The sequence below is a fragment of the Ahaetulla prasina genome, chromosome 2 (assembly GCF_028640845.1).
Source record: "Ahaetulla prasina isolate Xishuangbanna chromosome 2, ASM2864084v1, whole genome shotgun sequence".
NCBI classification, from domain to species: domain Eukaryota; kingdom Metazoa; phylum Chordata; class Lepidosauria; order Squamata; family Colubridae; genus Ahaetulla; species Ahaetulla prasina.
The window spans coordinates 165,320,761-165,341,737 of NC_080540.1; the positions used below are offsets into that span (position 1 = coordinate 165,320,761).

Here is a 20,977-nt window from a genome sequence, read left to right on the forward strand (position 1 = left end):
CTACTGGTTCTGGGGGCGTGGCTTGGTGGGTGTGGTGTGGCTTGGTGGGTGTGGCAGGGGAAGGATACTGCAAAATCTCCATTCCCACCCCACTCCAGGGAAACGGTACTGCGAAATACCCATTCGCACCCCACTCCTGGGGGAAGGATATTGCAAAATCTCCAGTCCCATCCCACTCTGGGGCCAGCCAGAAGTGGTACTTGCCGGTTCTCCAAACGACTCAAAATTTCCGCTACCGGTTCTCCAGAACCTGTCAGAGCCTGCTGGATTTCACCCCTGGGGTTAGGGAAATGCACTCAAACGGTTAGAGTCTAACTTTGTGTTGACATTGAAACAAACAGAATTTTAGTTCCATATGACCAACGGTTCCATTTATTCCAATATACAAAAATGGCTAATTTTAATTCCAACCTGTAAATAGGAACAGATACTGTACAATCCCCCCTCCCCCAGAGCCTTATACAAACCAATAGAATAATATATCATCATCCACCACATCAGAAAGAGTTAAAAAGGAATAGGACAATCTATCAACATCTCTTAAGTCCTGAGAAACTTTCACAGTTATTAAATATTGAGTCTGGTCCACCACCTCAACTTATCAGGATGAATTCAAAACTCACAGCTTTGGCAGCGTATGGTCATAGAGTGGGAGTGGGAGTTTCATTAGCTGCCTGCTCTAATTTCAGACCTCCCTTCATGAAGAGACTTGGATGCTGGGCATCTCTGCATCTCCATATGGGTCTTTTCAGCACATTACAGGAAGGACCGATCAATGCTTTAGTCCAGTTTCTGGGAGATTCTGGGAGTTGAAGTCCGCCAGGCTTAAAGTTGCCAAGGTTGGAGACCTCTGCTTTAGTCATCTCTGCCTTCCAGAAGGAAGTCAGATGAGAAGCAATAGTTGTTACATTTCCCAGAAGATTCTTTTTGGCTACAGCCTTGTTTTGGATATCGGTGGAAGTGGACGTACTTTCCATTCTTTTTGGACTTCTAAAAATATGTTCTAATTTTTCACAACACGGATCAATTTATCAAAAATAGAACTCCGACTATTATAGGTCAATAACTGCCAGTGGGGATGCTTGGAAGCATCAGATGTTTCCCAGTTAGAAAACTGAAAAGCACTTGGTTATTACTTCAGATTGAGCCCGGTATCAGGGATGAGTAATACTCACACAAGGTGGGCATCTCCTGTCTCCAGAACTATCTGTTACTGGCATAAACAGACTCTCATAGTGTGAGATTAACTCTACTGCAGAAGCTTCACACGGACGGGGACTCATATAGAAAGTTAAAAAGATAAAGGTTCCCCTCACACATATATGCTAGTTGTTCCCGACTCTAGGGGCGGTGCTCATCTCCGTTTCAAAGCCAAAGAGCCAGCGCTGTCCCAAGACGTCTCTGTGGTCATGTGGCCGGCATGACTAAACGCCAAAGGCGCACGGAACGCTGTTACCTTCCCACCAAAGGTGGTCCCTATTTTTCTATTTGCATTTTTTACGTGCTTTTGAACTACTAGGTTGGCAGAAGCTGGGATAAGTAACGGGAGCTCACCCTGTTACGCGGCACTAGGGATTTGAACCGCTGAACTGCCGACCTTTTGATCAACAAACTCAGCATCTTAGCCCCTAAGCCAGTGGTTCTCAACCTGTGGGTCGGGACCCCATTAGGGGTCGAATGACGATTTGCCAGGGGTCACCTAAGACCATCGGAAATATGGGAAGTATACTTGCAAGTCGAAGAATCGCGCTCCAATGGTTGACTCCACAAGCCAGCTGCAGGCTCTTCAAATCGCTAGCCGAATTCAGCTTCAGGCGCGATGAATTAAAAAAGAGAGAAATCTTTGCTCTGATGTCTCCCTCTCAAGCCAGCTGCAATCACTCCCAATCGCTAGCCTAATCTGGCTTCAGGCGCGATAAACTTAATAGGGGAGGAGTCTCCGCTTTAATGCCTCCGTCCTCAAGGCAATCGCAAGCAGTTCAGATCGCTAGCCAATACGGCTTCAGGCACGATAAATTCAAAATGAAAATAATTTTATGGTTGGGGTCGCCACATCGTGGGGAATTGTATTAAAGGGGTCGCAGCACTATAAAGGTTGAGAACCACTGCCCTAAGCCATCGTGTTAGCCTTCAATAGCAGGCATGGGAGTACAGGCAATAAGGAGGCTGAAGACATAACTAACTGCGGGATTGGTTGCTGCCTGCATGCTAGTCAGTTGTTGGGCAGTCAGGGGTGATGTAGGGAAAAAAAACCTGTCCAAGTCAATTTTGATTCTTGACAAATGCCCCTGCAGTCTTTTTGGCAGCATTTTCCATTGCTTTGTTTCCATTATCTTCCTTTAAACAGAAATCCTTGTCACTGCAATTCACCCTGGATCATGAAAAAAACCATCGGCGGAATGTCTTATTATAGGCTGAATCCTTCAGTGGACTGGAACTGCTGATGTCGCATTCGTGTGACCTGGTAGACTTAATGCCCTATTTCTAGCTTGTCTCTCAAGTGTCCAGACAGGGTTCTGACTTGTTCCCAATAGCCAAATACTGCCTATTGTATGATATGGTACCTCTTTGCTTATGGTGCAGTTATGTTTGGATAGGGAAGACATGAAACGATCCCACTTTCCAAGACGTTCCTTCCATGCATCTTCACAATCTTCTTCCTTGTCACTCAATGGCAGGAAATTCCGCCCCACTGCTTAAAAAGCCAAACTCTCGGCTTTTTAACCCAGCACACACCATGTACAGGGCGATAGGACTGGTTGGTTGGCATCAGAAACAAGGGCAAAGAAGGAATGGATAAAAGCAGCATCATGTTTGGCCAAATTCTGCCTTCTTCTCATGCCCTTTCAGGAACAACAAAACAACAAAGCTTCTTCAATAACATCCTTCCTTTTGGCTAGTGGGCATATACAGAGATTAAAAAGGTAAAAGTTCCCCTCGCACATACGTGCTAGTCATTCCTGACTCTAGGGGGCAGTGCTCATCTCCATTTCAAAGCTGAAGAGCCAGCGCTGTCTGATGATGTCTCCGTGGTCATGTGGCCGGCATGACTCAACACCAAAGGTGCACAGAACACCATTACCTTCCCACCAAAGGTGGTCCCCATTTTTCTACTTGCATTTTTTACGTGCTTTCAAACTGCTAGGTTGGTAGAAGCTGGGACAAGTAATGGGAGCTCACTCCGTTATGTGGCACTAGGGATTCGAACCGCCGAACTGCCGACGTTTCAATTGACAAGCTCAGCGTCTCTTACCCACTGAGCCATCGCGTCCCACAGAGATTAGCAACAGAGATTAGGGAATGAGAAAATGACCCGATCTTGGGACATATTTATTTCTCTCCTTTCCAGGAAGAAGGCACTTACTTTACTATAAAACACGCTATAAACCATACAGGCCACCAGGATTGAGGCACTGACAAGCCTCACCATCTGCAAAAGCCTGGATGGGTTTGCTGTGAACTTGCACTCGGTTCTTACAACTTTCCCTGCTCAGAGGCATTGCTGTTTCTCTTAGGGTTTTCCCCCAAGGGTGGATGGGGCTGAAGGTGAGTGGCATTCTCAGGCAAAGGTGGCTGGTAGCGGTAGCGGTAACCATAGGCACGCAGATGGTAAGTGAGGTATTCCAGGGTGTACATCCACTCTGAGTTCACATAGTGGAAAGAGACAGCCAGGTCAGAGCAGCACTGAGGTCCCTGAGGAAGGCAAAAAATAAAAAATAAATGGGGGTTAATTGCTAAGGCTAGACTACAGACCTACCTCTGATCACTGTAAGCTGGGTTGAGGACTGTGTGAAGCTTCCAGCTGCCTTTTGAAAAAGCGCCTTTGAGACCCAACGCACTGGGGTTGTAGAAGTCACTCCGTTATCCCAAATCTCTATTCCCCCGAATCTTTTCATTAGATGACCTGTTCATATGAACGCGGTTGCTTCTCAAATGATCAGGCAAAAATGGAAAAATAACAACAAAATACGGCCCCTGTATCAATGGAACTGAGAAATTATGGGCCACTCGGTTTCAGGACCACTTTGACATTCCCGCATGAATTATTTCAGCAATGTCTTACAAGTTTTTGAAAGCTCTCAGGAGAGCAAGCTAAGATCTGATGAGATTTCTGCAATCTGAAGTAGGAGGGGGCCCTGCTGGGAGTCGTAGCAGACTCTTGATTCTGCTTGTTAAAAAAACCAAAAAGTCACAAGAAACTATTATGTTAAGAAGAATGCAAATAAGAGTGAGGAACCTATGACTTCACTAGTTATTTCATGAAAAGCCTTGCTGGTTTGGGCCTAGTGGCCCTTGAGATATTGAAGAATCACAAGTTCCCTTATTCTGATATTACAAAAACATTTTTTAAAAGAAACTCTCCTTCATGCACACATGCATACATACAGTCAAAAGTAATCTGCTTTGAAAAGTTTCCTGAAAGAGCAATTACAGTTGGCGTCTTTCCATTTCAGCTCACAGCAAGCATTAGCTAATCTCCAGTTAATCACTTAATCCTAGGGTCACTGAATCCAAATTCCCCTACTAAGGTTAAACATATTTCTGACACATTTGTCTTCCAATTCCTGACTTCAAATTATTCTTTGGTCAGACAGGGTTATCCATCCTTGTTTCCCGTTTGCCCATTTATACGGGACCCTTTTGCTCATCCAGTGTAACCCCCTCCTAGCCATCCCCATCCGGCGGCTCAGTATGGCATCAAGCAACCCTCCTAAGTCTACCAGCTTCCAGAGGCAACATCATTGCCGAACCTCGGGCTTGAAAAATAGCAGCTGGGAATGAAGCAAATGCAAGAGAAAAAGAGCATTTACTCCTTCTCCTATCCCTTTGTGGGAGAAAAGGTTTGTAGTGTAAAGGCTATCTGCTGAAAAATTATTTTCCTAGGCAAGTACAAGAGTACGTAAGCCTCGCCTTCTCTTTCATCTGACCGCCCTACACAAAGACAGGAACGTGTCCCATCCACCACAGACTAGCCAACAGCTGGAGAGGCATTTTGTCATCACCAAGAAAACCTTATGTATAGAAATGGTTGACTTAGAGGTAAGCAGAGAAAGCTGCTGAAGAACCCACGATCTTCAAATTGTGGCTGTATATTTAACCCCATTGGTCTCAGCAGCATAGTCTAGGATTAGAAAAATGGGGATTGTAGCAGGTCCATGTTCATGGTTTCTAGTCTGTATTGTACAACTACGCTCAGCAATTTACAGGGGTTCTAGGGAAGGCAAAAGGGTCTGCAATAGCCATCCACATCCAAGCGATCCCAGATTCAACCTCAGGCACCTCTGAGAGGGTTTTACGACGACTTGCCTCAGCTAACTCACCATGGTCAACTCCAGTGGTGGTATTCAAAATTTTTTACTACCGGTTGGTGGGCGTAGCAGGGGAAGGATACTGTAAAATCACTATTTCCTCCCGATCAGCTGGGACATGGGAGGCAAGAATAGATGGGGGAGGGGCCAGTCAGAATTTTTACTACCGGTTCTCCGAACTACTCAAAATGTCCACTACCGGTTCTCCAGAATTGGTCAGAACCTGGAGAAACCCACCTCTGGTCAACTCGCCATGGACAACTCACCGCAGGACAACTCACCATGGCCAACCTGCCACAGGTTCAACAATTCAATTTGATTATTTTAAATAGTTAACAAAATATTTTAATTTTTGTCATTCACATTTCATTTTGTCCCTCCTTAGGCATCCTTTCTTTAGTGATACTATTCCACTATTTTCTTCAATATTAGTGTGACTCTTGTCCCGTGATGTCCCATGGAGAGTTGGCCATGGTAAATTGTCCATGGCAGGTTGGCCACAGTGAGTTGGCCATGGCAAGTTGGCCATGGTAAGTTTGGCCATGGCAAGTTGGCCATGGCAAGTTGGCCATGGTAAGTTGGTGGTGGCAAGTTGTCCCATTCCGCCTCTGAGCAGCACCAAAGAAAGTTCTTGATAGAAAACCCTAAAAGAAACTGCTTCACCCTTGCAGGAGAAAGCTTAGTGTGCCACCTACCTCCATAATAGGATAATAGCAATAAGCCCAGTACCAGGAGCTTTTTGAGACCTTCCCTGTCAAGTGCTGCTCGGGCACAAAAGGATGGAAGGTCTCCCTCTTTCTCGTGTCCCGGGAGTCGCCAGCTTCCACGCCCATCTTCTCCATGCACTGGCCCAGAGCCAGGTCCTCTACTGACGACGTGTGACTGCAGACCTTGGTGGCAAAGCCCGCAATGAAACGACGCAGGGCCTCCTTGCTCAGGACGTAGCCCCCGCCCCCACTCATATAGCCTTGCTTGGCAAAGGGCCGGAAGCGCTTCCCAAAATAGATGGGCCTGTCGGAGGAGTAGTTGGAGAGGAGCCATCGGAGGTTTTCGAGCACCACAAAGGTATCGTCGTCTGCTTTGAGGAACCAGTCGGCCTGCTCAAAGTGATGTGTGTGCACATAATGGAAAGCCTTGATGGTTTTCCAGTAGAGGTGGTCCCTGCCTTCCTTGGTATCCAGTCCTACAGCGGGAAAGTCTTTGTCTTCCACTGAACTCATGAAAAGGACCACGTTGCAATGACGGGTCCAAGAGGCCTTGACGTGGGAGGCTTTCTTCTCCAAGTTTTGGGGCCCTGTCATCACCCAGCACAGAATCCGCACCTTGTCATACAGTTCATCTGCCACACTGTTATACTCACCTGAGGAAGAGGGAACCAAAGAGTTAGCATTTTTTCAATGATTGGTCATCTTAGGAACCTAAGATTTATATCTACTAGGTTCAGGTAGTCCTCGACTTACAACAGCTCATTTAGTGACCATTCAAAGGTACAAGGTCAGTGGAAAATGTGACTCGTGACTGTTTTTTTCCAACCTTGTTGCAGCGTCCCCATGATCACCTGATCAAAATTCAGATGCTTGACAGCTGTATTCATATTTATTCATATCTCTTCATATTGATGAGGGTTGCGGTGTTCTGGGCTGATGGGACCATCTTTTGTGACCTTCTGACAAGACAATGGGGAAGCCGGATTTACTTTACAACCATGTCCCTAACTTAACAACTGCAGTGATTCACTTAACAACCATGGCAAGAAAGGTCGTAAAAATGGGGCAAAACTCCCTTAACAAATGTCTCACTTAGCAACCAAAATGTTGGGCTCCATTGTGGTCGTAAGTCGAGGACTACCTGTATTGATTTCAAGTTTAACTTGTTCTTAGACCACAGGAGTTCAACGGCTACATCAGCAGATGCTCCTAAAGCCCGGGCCTCAAAATCCCACTTCAAAATTCTCAGATTCCGTGACCACAAATGCCCCAATGACAATACGGTACACACAATTATATCGTTTTACATCTCATTCATCAGCTGCAAGGTAAAACTGTTCCTTGCAGCCAAGACTAGCTGACCGAGAAACACACTGTACATCTCAGTAGCACTGCAGAATATAATTCATTGCAAGATGTTCCCAGACATGAATCATTTAGCGTGGTCCAGATCATCAGCCAGCACAATCTGCTTGACTGCAACCTCTTTTGACTGGACCATATGGAGCATTTAAAGTCGGGCAAAAGGTTAAATTAGGGACCCACACTCCCTATTTAGTTTGGTAAGTGTGATAGGGCAAAAAAGCTTCCCCAGCTAACTAATCTGAAGTGAAACTTTCCAGCAATCAACACAAAAGAAATCACAATACATCAAACCTACAAAAACACATTGGACGTTTTACAAGTATTTTCAACTATTCATTTAGGCAAAAGCTTAATATTGGTCTAAGTGAAAAGGCACATAACCAAAGGTGGGTTTCACATCATTTTACCACCGGTTCGCCATGCACTGAAAGTGTGAGCACGCTCACTTCTCTCGTGCATGCGCCTTCTACGCATGCACGTGACCTTCTGCACATGTGTGGTTTGCACGCATGCACGTGGCTTAAGAAAACATGGCTAAATAGGACAGCATGGGGGGGCGCACAGGTCGCCACTACCAGTTCACCCGAACTGATCCGAACTGGCTGAATACCACCACTGCACATATCCATACTTATTCCTTTCTAATGTACTTTCCTTTCCCAATCTGGAATACAACAGGGGTGAAATCCAATTTTTTTTCCTACTGGTTCTGTGGGTGTGGCTTGGTAGCCGTGGCAGGGGAAGGATATTGCAAAATCCCCATTCCCTCCCCACTCTGCATCCAGCCAGAGGTGGTATTTGCCGGTTCTCTGAACTACTCAAAATTTCCGCTACTGGTTCTCCAGAACCTGTCAGAACCTGCTGGATTTCACCCCTGGAATACAACCTCTATTCCTTATGACTGCTATGGCAATCCTGAGGACACCAGGATGGGGGAAAGGATTCTGCTGGACCTGTTCTCTTCTGCTCTTACCTGCTTTGAGTAAATGTGCAGAACTGACAAGACCTGATTTAGCTAACACGCTTTCTAGATCCTTGGAGCCATGTGGCATCTGGAGGCCATGACGCAGGGATCCTTCCCATGTCACATTTTGCACAAGGTAGAAGATGCTAAAAAAGCCAGAAATGAGGCCCAGGAGGAAAGCCGCAAAGGAAGACTTGGAGCCTGATACACCCATGCCAGGTTAAAAACCTCAAGTGAAGATGCGTCACGTAGCCTGTAATGGGGGAAAAGCAGAATTAAGTGGAAGAAGCCTCTGTTGACCACCAACATTATTGCTACATCCCAAGGTCAGGTGTGGAATCCTATCTTCATTTTATTCCAAATACCACTGGAATCAAGTAAATTGGGTGGGAAGTGTACACACATCTAATGCGGAGATGTATGGACTGTTATATGGTGTTCCAAAATCTATAACATAAAGTTAACAGAATAATTGGAATAATTCGAATCGGAATATTTGGAAGGAGCCTTCTAGACCATCTAGTTCAACCCCCACACCCAAGCAGGAGACCCTACACCATTTCTGACAGACGGCAGTCCGGCCTCTTCTTGAAAGCTTCAAGTTATGACTAGGTCACCAGATTTTCTCAGTTTTAACATCTCTACAGCAGAGGTGGGTTTCAGCAGGTTCTGACCAGTTCTGGAGAACCGGTAGCGAAAAATTTGAGTAGTTCGGAGAACCGGTAGTAAAAATTCTGACTGGCCCCGCCTTCATCTATTCTCTGCCTCCCGAGTCCCAGCTGATCGAGAGGAAATGGGGATTTTGCAGCAACCTTCCTCTGGAGTGGGGTGGGAATGGAGATTTTACAGTTTCCTTCCCCTGCCATGCCCACCAAGCCACACCCACAGAACCGGTAGTAAAAAAATTTCAAACCCACTACTGCTCTACAGGCTGTGGATATATCCCAGGTTCTTCCTGGACCCTAGTAGAAAACTCTTAGAAACAAATAAATGCCAATAAAAATACCTATTTTGGACCAGAGACTATAGTTCTACAGACTGCGGAAGACTGTACAGCTTCCCCAACTTTCCCCAACCTGGTGCGCTTCGGATGTGTTGAGGTTGCAACTCCAGCTAGCTAACCATAAATAATACATCTGAGGATGCAATTTCCTCATCTAAGAAGACACAGATCAATGTGTCTCCTTCTTCAAAGAAGAGGTATCTTACCTGGTTTGGTCTGCTAGATAAAAAGTCCACAGCAATCACTACCACACCACTGCCTGCAACCTTTTGTTTCCAAAAGGTTTCATTTCTTTAAATTGCCTTAGCATAACTGGTTGTTTTTTTTAAATCTAGATAGAAATATCTCATAGTGAAGGGACTGTGACTGCTATTTCTATCACTGTTTCTATCACTTATATATATATCGTCTATTTCTGCGTCAATATTGATCACCAAATATACTATACACACCTGTGCTGTTTGCAGCTTTAACAGTCAAGCCTGCAATTGGGAGAATAGGTTGGGTGAGAGATCTCACGGCATCAAACTATTTTGTAGGTAGCAGGCGGAAGGCAGATGTAGTGATTAAAATCCAATTCCATTTCTTCCTAATCGGATTAAAATATTTGCCCTTTAATCCCTCTGTTGCTGAAGATTTACAGAGTTGCCTAATTCTTAATGCGTCGACACAAGTAGGGCTGTGGGGACAAATTAAAGGCAAGTCCTAACTAGTGCTATCCAACCTATTAGAAACTGGCTGGAAACTGGGAGATCATGAGTTTAGTAGTCCCGCCTTGGATGCTAAACCAGGTGGTAACCTTGAGTCAATCACTCCGAGTCCTAGGAAGACAACAAGGGCAAACCACCAGAGGAGGTGAGGGCTTAGCTTTGCTTTGGGCCCAGCACCCTTCCTGGTTTTACAAGAAAGGAACTGCTGGGACTTCCCCTGCTTTGGAAAGTGACAGCCTTGAATTGATCTCTGTTCGAAGACAGTCAGAAATGGCCAGCCCATTGTTTGCTCAGACAAGCTAGATCTGGTATTTGGGCTATTCTGGATCCCCCATGAACTGCATCTCAAATATCATAGGAAGGCACTTATGTGGGCGGGAAGTAGGATCAAAGGCTGATTCCCAACATATTATCCAGGGGATGGACAAACAGTTGGCCCTAACATTTCCTCCTGGAACCCAAAAACCCTGGCTGCTCATCCCCATGACTGAGGCCTCTCTCTTTTTTATATAAAATATAAAAAACATTCATATCCAACAACTCATCCAATGTACAGTCATATACAATTAGTCGGGCTTGCCCAGTCACCACCCCCTCCTTTTAACTTTCTTCCCTCTTCTACCTTCTTCTACTTTCCAGAGCTTCCTCCCCTTCTCTTATCTACATCCTCTCCTCCCTCCACCCTACACCTTCCTTCTCCCTCGTCTACCCCTCTTCCTTCCTCTTCTCCCCCTCTTCCCCTCTTTCCTACCTCCTACTCTCTCCTCCTTTCTCCCTCCTCACCATTCTAAAATGGTAGCTGGGCAGACCCGACCCTACATTAATTATATTTATACATCTTCAATAATCCCTGTACATTAACCATCACTCCATCCTCTACCCTCATCCCCCCACAGTTCCCCTCCCCCTTATCCCCCCCCCACCGACTTCCCAGAACAAAATGCAGGGTATCAAAACTAACAATCATAATCCAAAATAAATCTTAAATTATAATCTCTAGTCACTCCACACATAATCACACTCTCAATTCCCCTCTCCTTCAAAAATATATCTAATACAAAATATTTCCTAAATTTACTCATATGCTATTCGATATTTTTTTATCTGATACTTATTTTGAATATAATCAATCCACATTTTCCATTCTAAAATATATTTTTCTTGTGTATAGTCTTTCAAATAAGCAGAAATTTTTGCCATTTCTGCCAGATTTGATACTTTAAGTGTCCATTCTTCAATTGTAGGTAATTCTTCTTTCTTCCAATATTGAGCAATCAAAAGTCTTGCGGCTGTTATTAATTATAATTATGGATTGTATAGCTATAGCGACTAAATTGATTTTGAACTTGATTGAGGCCTCTCTCAACCAGTGGTGGGATTCAAAAAGTTTTACTACCGATTCCTTCCCCTGCCACGCTTGGTGGCCGTGGCAGGGGAAGGATACTATAAAATCCCCGTTTCCTCCCAATCAGCTGGGACTCGGGAGGCAGAGAACAGATGGCGGCGGGACCAGTCAGAGGTGGTATTTACCGGTTCTCCAAACTACTCAAAATTTCCGCTACCAGTTCTCCAGAACTGGTCAGAACCTGCTGGATTTCACCCCTGCCATCCCCCCTCTCAGTTTCCCACATCACTAAATATGGCACCTCCTGTTGATGCCCTTTCTTAGCCTAGAGAATAAGCTGGTTTTCATTGCTAGAAATTAGTTGGCCCTGGAGCCAGAATGCTATGCCCTCATCAGTTGGGTCTGTTTTACCAAAACAACCTTCTTTAAAGGGAGGCGCTAACCCTTCTACTTATTCTGGTGCGAGGGAATCTTTCTCAAAGTCCTGATGCCATTGGAACCCTTATTTGCAGAGGATGGAGGGAGAGTCACCAAGATAATAGTCCTTTGTGTTAGTTAGAACAAGGGACCAGTCTTCAGCGAGTCCTATGAAGAAAACCCACCCCGGCTAAACTCTGGCCTTTCAAAAAACTCTGAAAACATGTTTTCGGCCAATGGGCAAGGAGATCAGGAAATAGGGTGGAGTCAGCACAGAGGTAGAATATTACTGCTAAATGCAATTATGTCAACTGTAAATCTTATTAATCTTTAGGATGGTTTTAATATATTTATATGTTGTTGTATCTTATGATTCTTGATGAATATATTTTATTTTTTCTTTATGTACACAAGAGAGCATATGCACCAAAGACAAATTCCTCGTGTGTCCAATCACACTTGGCCAATAAAAGAATTCTATTCTATTTCCACACTGTTTCCTTCCTTTTGTTTTTCCTGTTCTTTAAATTGTTCTTTTTGTATTGTTTGTCACTTTTGTTTTTATGTTGGCTTTTAATTATTTGTAAATCCCCCAGAGTCATACATATGAGACGGGCAGCTATATGCGAATAATAAAGAAAGAAAGAACAAAGTATACATAAATAAAGAACAAAAGGCATCATCTGAAGCTAGGCTGGAAGATCAGGATAAGTTCATAATTGGGAAAAGGCAGTGAATTAACTGTATGATCTAATAGTTGAGAAGTTGGACTAGGAAAACCCCGTGCGAACTTTGGACCAGCTGTGTTCTCTCTCTGCCAAGGGACTTCACAGGGTTGTTATAGTGAGGAAAAATAGGAAGAGGGAGCAGTATAGAGGAATTATTGAGTCTGTCATCTGCACCTCTTTAACTGTCTGGTTTGGTTCTGCAACCCAACAAGAAAAACACAGACTTCAGAGGATAATTAGAACTGCAGAAAAAAAAATTGCTACCAACCTGCCTTCCATTGAGGACCTGTATACTGCACGAGTCAAAAAGAGAACTGTGAAAATATTTACAAACCCCTCGCATCCTGGACATAAACTGTTTCAACTCCTACCCTCAAAACGACGCTACAGAGCACTGCACACCAGAACAACTAGACACAAGAACAAGTTTTTTCCTGAAAGCCATCATTCTGCTAAACAAATAATTCCCTCAACACTGTCAAACTATTTACTAAATCTGCATTACTATTAATCTTCTCATCTCCTTCCACTTATGACTGTATGACTGTAACTTTGTTGCTTATATCCTTACGATTTATATTGATATTGTTTCCTGATTGCTTATTTGTACCCTGTGACTATCATTAAGTATTGTACCTTATGATTCTTGATGAAGGTATCTTTTCTTTTATGTACACTGAGAGCATATGCACCAAGACAAATTCCTTGTGTGTCCAATCACTCTTGGCCAATTAAAAATTCAATTCTATTCTATTCAAACTGTTTTGGGGGCCCCTGGCACAGTGGTTAAAGGCACCAGGCTAGAACCTGAAAGATTGTGAGTTTAGGGCTTTAAACAAAGGTAGGTTACATAGAGATACATATGTTTACTTTCCAAAGTTTGCACAATTATATTTTACTTGGCAAAATTTGAACTTATTTGTATATGTTTTCTCCTCCCTTTTTAAAGGCCATATAAACTAAGCTGCATGTACAATCTGTTCAGGAACTTTTCTAAGAATTTTTCTATCTGTATTATCACAATTTCCCCTGTGCAGGACATGCAAATTAGCACCATTTTGGAATGTACACCTGTCCATTTGTACCTCCGTAAACTGACAGCCAATATTAAATTCTTCATATTAAGAATATTAAATTCATACTATTGATTAACATTAAGAATTTAATTATCTTCATATTAAGTTCTTATTCAAATTATTTAAAAATTTAAAATTATATATTGTAATCAATATTCTTAATATTGATTAATATTAAGATATTGAAGAATACACAGCCATCTTACGTCCGGTACTCTTCAATATCTTCATAAACATCTTAGATCAGGGAAAAGAAGGTAAACTCATCAAATTTGCAGATGACATTAAACTGGCAGGAATAGCCAACAACACTCCAGATCAGGGGTCTCCAACCTTGGCAACTTTAAGCCTGGTGGACTTCAACTCCCAGAATTCCCCAATTTGCTTCATTGGCTGGGGAATTCTGGGAGTTGAAGTCCTCCAGGCTTAAAGTTGCCAAGGTTGGAGACCCTTGCTCCAGTTGACAGGCTCAGGATCCAAATGGATCTTGACATACCTGAACACTGGCCCTATCTAACAAAATGAAATTTATTGTAGAGAAAAGTAAGGTTTCACACCCAGGCAGGAAAAACCAAATGTGTAAGTACTGACTGAAAGTAGTAACTGTGAGAGGGATCTTCAAGTCCTATTGGACAATCATTTAAATATGAGCAAGCAGTGTGCAGCCGCCGCCAAAAAAGCTAATACAATCCTTGGTTGCATAAACAGAGGGATAGAGTCAAGATCATGTGAAGTATTAGTACCGCTTTATAAAACCTTAGTAAGACCCCATCTGGATTACTGCATCCAGTTTTGGTCATCACATTATGAAAAACATGTTGAGACTTTGGAAAAAGTGCAGAGAATAACAATGAAGATGATTAAGGGCCTGGAGACTAAAACATATGAAGAGCGATTGCAGGAACTGAGTATGGCTACTCTAGAGAAAAGACGGACTAGGGGTGACATGATAGCAATGTTCCAATATCTGAGGGACTGCCACAAAGCAAAGGGGGGTCAACCTATTTTTCAGAGCACTTTTTCAGAAGGCAAGACAAGAAACAATGGATGGAAACTAATCAAGGAGAGAAACAACCTAGAACTAAAGAGAACCTTCCTAAGAGTGAGAACAATTAACTAGTGGAACAGCTTGTCTTCAGAAGTTGTGGGTGTTTCATCACTGTTTTAAGAAGAGACTGGACAGCCACTTGTCAGGTGTAATATCGGGTTTCCTGCTTGAGCAGAGGATTGGACTAGAAGACTTCCAAGATTCCTTCCAATTACATTATTTCTGTTTTCTGCATTCTGTAAATCCACCCAGATAGATCTTCAGGTCACAAGAGATATTTCCTACATGATCACTGAGAATAGTGAAAAGGTCTCTCAAGTTCCCCATGGGAAAATCGTGATGTAAACATGCATAGCTGGGCACTGGCTCCTGTCCACAACAATGGCTTAGCTGAACAATATTATATGAATAATATATGAATAATATTGAACTGCAAACTAGGGCATACTAAACTGTTGCCAGACCGATTCTTGAATACAGCTTATCTGTCTGGAACCCACACTGCATATCGGACATTAATACAACTGAATGAATCCAGAGATATTTCATAAGAAGAGTCCTCCACTCCTCTGCTCGCAATAAAATACCTTATGCCACCAGACTCCAAATTTTGGGCTTAGACCACTTAGAACTACACTGACTTCAGTCTGACCTAAGCATAGTACATAAAATTATCTACCACAATGTCCTACCTGTCAATGACTTCTTCAGCTTCAACCACAACAATACACAAGCAAATAATAGATACAAACTCAAGCTAAACCGCTCCAAACTCAATTGCAGAAAATACGACTTCAAGAACAGAGTGGTCAATGCCTGGAATGCACTACCTGACTCTGTGGTTTCTTCCTCAAACCCCCAAAACTTTAACCTTAGACTGTCTGCTGTTGACCTCATCCCATTCCTAAGAGGTCTGTAAGGGGCATGCATATTATTATTATTATTATTATTATTATTATTTAAATAAATAAAATAAAAATAAAATAAAACCCACTCCAGGATCCAAACACTAAGAGAAGCAAACACTAAGAGAAGCCAACTAGAAACCTCGGTGATGCTACAAGATGGAAAGTGGCGGTGGAAGAAGAGAAAGAACAGCAAGCAGCACAGCCTGAAGAGGATGATTCAACCTGGAAATGAAGGGAAATTTTCTGACAGTGAGAACAATCAGCCAATGGAATGCCTTCAGGAGTTATTGGAGCTTCATCACTGGAAGCTTTCAAGAAGAAACTGGACTGCCATCTGTCAGAAATGGTGTAGGGTCTCCTGCTTAGCAGGGATGGGGGGGTTGGACTAGATGACCCTACAAGGTCCCTTCCAATTCTCTCAAATCTGTTACCTCCGCTGCTTCGGGACGTCGCCGCTCAACGCAAGACCCGCAAGAAGGCAAAAGACAAGAGGCGACTCCACGGTCCTATAAAGGGGAGGCAGACTATCCCACCGCCCGCCTCCACCCTACTTACTTGTGAAGCCGGCCGCCGGTTAGGCGGCGGCCAAGCCTGGATGCCAAATTCAAGCGGCTCTAAGGCACACGGCCGGCCCCCGGGTGCACCCATTGGCTGGCATCCCGCAAGTCCTGCCCCGATTGGCTCCCTGACCAGTAAGGCTAAAGGCGAGGGTGGGGTTTTAGGGCGGAGAAGGCACGTGGAGGGAGAGGGCGCTGAAGCCGGAGACGGGATGTTTGTTTTGTGCTCGCTTCTGTACTGGACGGTGGGAGGTGGTGGTGGAAGGGCCGAGGGAGCAATAGGGAGCCCCGATCCATGTTTTCGGCTCCCAAAGCAGATTTTACAGCAGGTTAAGGCTTTTTTAAAGCTTGGGGGAGAGTAATCCTTGAACCCATATATATATATATTTTCTTCAAGATATGTTGTTTTATCTATGACAATTGTTTGTGTATACTGTTGTGACAAAAAGAAATAAAAATAAAAAAAAATAAAAAAAAACCTGAAGAGCTGCCAAGGATTTTAAGGGGTTGAGGTAAAGAGCAAAGCAGGATCCAATGGCTGCTGTTATGATAGCCCTGGATCGAAGGGCTGGTGTTTTCTAGACCAGTCTAGACCAGGGGTCTACAACCTTCGCAGCGGTAAGCCTGGTGGACTTCAACTCCCAGAATTCCCCAGCCAGCAAAGCTGGCTGGAGAATTCTGGGAGTTGAAGTCTCCAGGCTTACAGTTGCTAAGGTTGGAGACCCCTGGTCTAGACCAATCTTCATCCAGGTTGGCAAATTCCTCTCGGAGATTCTTGTATTTTAGGACAGTAAATGAGAAATATTTGTCATTGGCTGTTCACCAGCTATTTGGCACCATCAAAATATTTCCCTGTGACCAATCTGTTAGCGAGACATGAGAACCAGGGTTAGGATAGCTTATTGCTATTCTGGCAGGCCGACTTACATTAAGGACCTGTGAGTGTGTGTGTGTGTGTGTGTGTGTTTGTGTGTGTGCATAGGCATACGCACACACTGTGTTTATGGAAAAATGCTCCATAAACTGGCTTTCTTTCAGGCCAAAGTTGAGAGAGAGTTGCAGAGAGTTTTTCCCTCCATGTAAGGGGAAAAAAATCAGTTAAAATATAATTAATATATAACTAATTATTAGTTCATTGTTTTAAGGTTCCAGTTTACCAAGTCAGAGATTTGCCTTTGGTTGATTATGGGGGATGGATTTTAATTGGGACATCCTCAGCCAAATTCAAGAAAGACAGTAACTGTGAATATGTAAGACTTTGTCTTCTGAACATTCTGGCGAAAGGGTTCAATTTTAGCAATCTTGCCACCCAAACATCCAATTTGATATTTTTTTTTAGGATTTTCTATAAATCTTTGCTTCATATCTGATGAAATGGTAGATTACTCATACTGTACTCATACTGTAAACCAAATAAAAAAAAAATTAAATGAGCACTTCCTTGTAAGAGCAGCACAACACCTGGACTTGGGGAAAGGAAAGTCAACAGAAGGAAAAGTAACAAACAGGGCATATAAAACAATTCCCGACCAAAAAAATCCACCACCCTACTATGTAAATAAGCATTAAGGAGTGGCTTTATAGATGTACTTCTTATTTACATAAAGCCAGGGCAATGAGAACCAGAAAGCATGCTTCAATCCTCTGGAACAGCTTTCCTAAAGAAGCTAAGCTGGCCCTTCAGTAATGCTTTCTAGGAGACATTAGAGTTGGAAGGGATCTATAAGATCATCAAGTCCACCTCCCTGCGCATTACGGGATTTACTATGCCACCCCTAATAGATGAATATCTAGACTCTGTTTAAAAACCTCCAAAGAAGGAGAAGAAATCACCCTGTTCCACTAATTGACAGCTCTTATTTTCAAGGAAGCTTCTTCCAAAGGTCTCATCTGCATCTACACACCCTTGAAGTTGCATCCCATTAATTCTATTCTTACCTACTGTGGAGCAAGTGAGAATAGGTCTGAACCTATTCAATAATTGTCTTCATTATGGTGTCCAGAAATTAGGCTTGGACTGCCGCACTGTAGCAAATTGAGGTGGCAGTTGCATCTGGTTGAAGCTATCCTCTGTAGCAACATGCTTGCTCTGGATTACAAAACCCAGATTATATTGCAGCAACTAACACATTTGTCTTTCCTTCTGGAGAGGCTCAAAATACAGATCCCACTCAGTGCCCGTGAGTCTAAATCAGTAGTGGGTTTCATTTTTGTTCACTACTGGTTCGCTCACGGGCATGCATGCCCCCGCACGAGTGACGCTTCTTCACATGCGCAGAGACATCTGGGTGGATGGGCGGAGCCTCCCGCCGCTGCCACTATTGGTTCGCTGCTGAGGGGCAAACCGCTAGCAGCCCACCACTGATCTAAATCATTCATCTGCCCAACAATTAAGAACAAATTGAAGAGCTCTCTTCATCTCTGTGAGATCAGTGGCCAAGAAAGAATATCTGATTCAAAATCATCCAGTGACTTTCACTGGCTAAAGACAGTCTTAAAACTTGGTCTCCCTCAATCCTAGTCTAACCCTTTAATGCAACTATCTGTACTCCATCTCCTTTATTTCCAAGGAAAGAGACATCACAGTCCACTCCCCTCTCCCATTACCCAGCAATGGAACATTCCTTCCCACCTTCACTCCATCTTCAAGATGAAGCCATCCACAAGGAAGGCGACTGCACTCTGGCCAATTCCTGCCCAGCAATAGGGTGGCACAAGCAGTTTTACGGCTTGGTAAGCTAAAAGGAAACTATTAAGTTTCAAGGGAAACTCAAGGACAGCCGGTTCAAACAGACTTCTCGTTTATTCAGGCTTAACACAACGGAACATTCAACTGCTCTAACGGAGCCGAATACAATACTGAAAAACCTCTGACAGAACTTCTTGCAACAACACAAGGCTAGCTGTCAAAACGCCAGACAATAGGAACTTCCTTGGCTTCCCGCTCTTGCTGTTGCCGGCTCTTCAACCACTCCAATTGGTTGTTTGTCATCCTGGCTGCGGCCGGTCATATGTGCGAGGACACAACACCCCTCACCCCTCGGATCGCGCAGTCATAGTCAGCCAAATAAGCTGGTGGACGACGGCTACGACTTGAACGTCTGAGTTCAACAAGCGGCGTGGAACTGGAAGGCACCTGACTGTCCTTGTCCTGAATAGAAGTCTCCACCAACGGATAGCGATCATCGGCAGCAAGGCCTGGAGTATATTCAGGTAAGAGTTCCGACGAGAATGAATCGGTGGGGTGTGAAATGTTGTGTCTGCGTTGACTTGTGTCTTTCTGGATTGCTGGGAACCCTGGTGGAATGCTCCGAGATGTATTTTCAGCTTGTAATGCCAAATCGGGCATCGGTTTATCACTATTGGCTGTGGGCCCCCTGGGAACAAAGGGGTCAGTCGTGAGGTCTGCAGGTGTCTGCCTCAATAGCTCTGTCGGCCGGGGAAGGACGTCTTGTCGAGGCCTCACTGTTGATTGGTCTTCCCCATCGGTGGCCAGGCGATGCCTTAGTTGATTAATGTGGCGTCTCCAGATGCGGCCGTCTGCCAATTGGACCCTATAAGAATACGGCCCAGATAAGTGAACCACGTGACCAGGTAGCCACTTCTCTGTTCCCCCAAAACACTGCGCATATACTGGGTCCCTCAGGGTAAACTGCCTAGTCTGGCCACCCAGTCCTGGAACCCTTTCAGGGGTGTATGAGGGGTGTAGCCTATCTAGTATGGTTCTAAGACGGTGACCCATCAGCAACTCTGCGGGAGTCTGGTTTGTCACTTGGCAGGGGGTGGTGTGTTGGGCCAGCAAATACTGATTGACTTTCTGCTGTCAATCAGAAGTACCCAATCGTCCCAATGTTTCCTTCGCTGACCGTACGGCTCGTTCTGCAAGGCTGTTTCCGGCCGGGTGGAACGGCGCCACGGGAGCATGTCGGATGCCCAAACCCGCTAAATACACTTGAAATGCTGCCGCAGAAAATTGGGGCCCATTATCCGTCACTATTACATCCGGCAGCCCATGGGTAGTGAACAGTTTGTCTAATATTCTAATAACGGAATCAGCCGTGGTGGAGGTCATTATGAACAACTCCACCCACTTAGAGTAAGCATCTACTATAATGATAAAAGTCCGGCTTTGGAAGGGGCCAGCGAGATCTACGTGGATCCTTGCCCATGGCCCTCTGGGGGTCTCCCAGTCTTGGACCGGTGCCCCAGGGGGCGCCGCCCGGGACAGCTGACAAGTGTGACATTGACCTACCCAGGTCTCTATTTCCCGGTCTAAGTTTGGCCACCAAACGTAGCTTCGTCCCAGGGCCTTCATGCGTCCAATCCCCGGGTGAGCTGCATGTAGGCACGTTAGTATTTGTGGCCTTAGGGACACTGGAACTACGACCCGGCTACCCCACAATAAACAACCGGCTTGGGTAGACAGCTCGTTCCGCCTGCGAATGTATGGCAGGTGCTCTGGTTGCACATCTCTATCCGGCCAACCCCTGCGAACCCAATCCAGGACTTGCGCCACCACGGAGTCCTTCCTCGACTCCCTGCAGATATCTAGTGCAGAGAGCGGGCAGCCGGACTCTTCTATCAGGAGAACGGGCCAGGACGGGGCCGGGTCGGAAATTGAGATGGGCAAAGGACAGCGACTCAGTGCGTCAGCATGGCTAATATCCCTTCCTGGTCTATGTAATAGCCGGTATGAATAGGCTGCCAGGAATTCGATCCAGCGTGACATTCGGGGGGACAAAATTTGGGGAGATGGCCGGTCACCGGCCAGCAACCCCAAAAGGGGCTTATGGTCCGTGACCAGCAAAAAAAAACGACCATAAAGGTAATCATGGAAACG

At 44.6% G+C, this 20,977-nt stretch overlaps 1 protein-coding gene across 3 annotated transcripts; it reads right to left on the bottom strand.

Annotated features, from left to right (window-relative positions):
* Positions 1-159: 159 nt before the first annotated feature.
* On the bottom strand, positions 160-16,238 carry LOC131190643 (glycoprotein-N-acetylgalactosamine 3-beta-galactosyltransferase 1-A-like). 3 transcript variants are annotated; one of them, XM_058167990.1, is made up of 5 exons: positions 16,136-16,153; positions 9,801-9,937; positions 8,355-8,598; positions 6,005-6,669; positions 160-3,693 (listed from the first exon to the last, which is right to left on the bottom strand). In XM_058167990.1, exons 3-5 carry the CDS (start codon positions 8,557-8,559, stop codon positions 3,475-3,477), a joined length of 1,089 nt encoding a protein of 362 aa, XP_058023973.1. In that variant the 5' UTR covers positions 8,560-8,598; positions 9,801-9,937; positions 16,136-16,153; the 3' UTR covers positions 160-3,474. The 3 variants fall into 3 exon arrangements, with proteins under 3 accessions (XP_058023973.1, XP_058023974.1, XP_058023975.1); XM_058167991.1 differs by lacking the exon at positions 9,801-9,937 and having other exon boundaries at positions 217-3,693; positions 16,136-16,238; XM_058167992.1 differs by lacking the exons at positions 9,801-9,937; positions 16,136-16,153 and adding an exon at positions 16,012-16,099 and having other exon boundaries at positions 217-3,693.
* Positions 16,239-20,977: the final 4,739 nt, after the last annotated feature.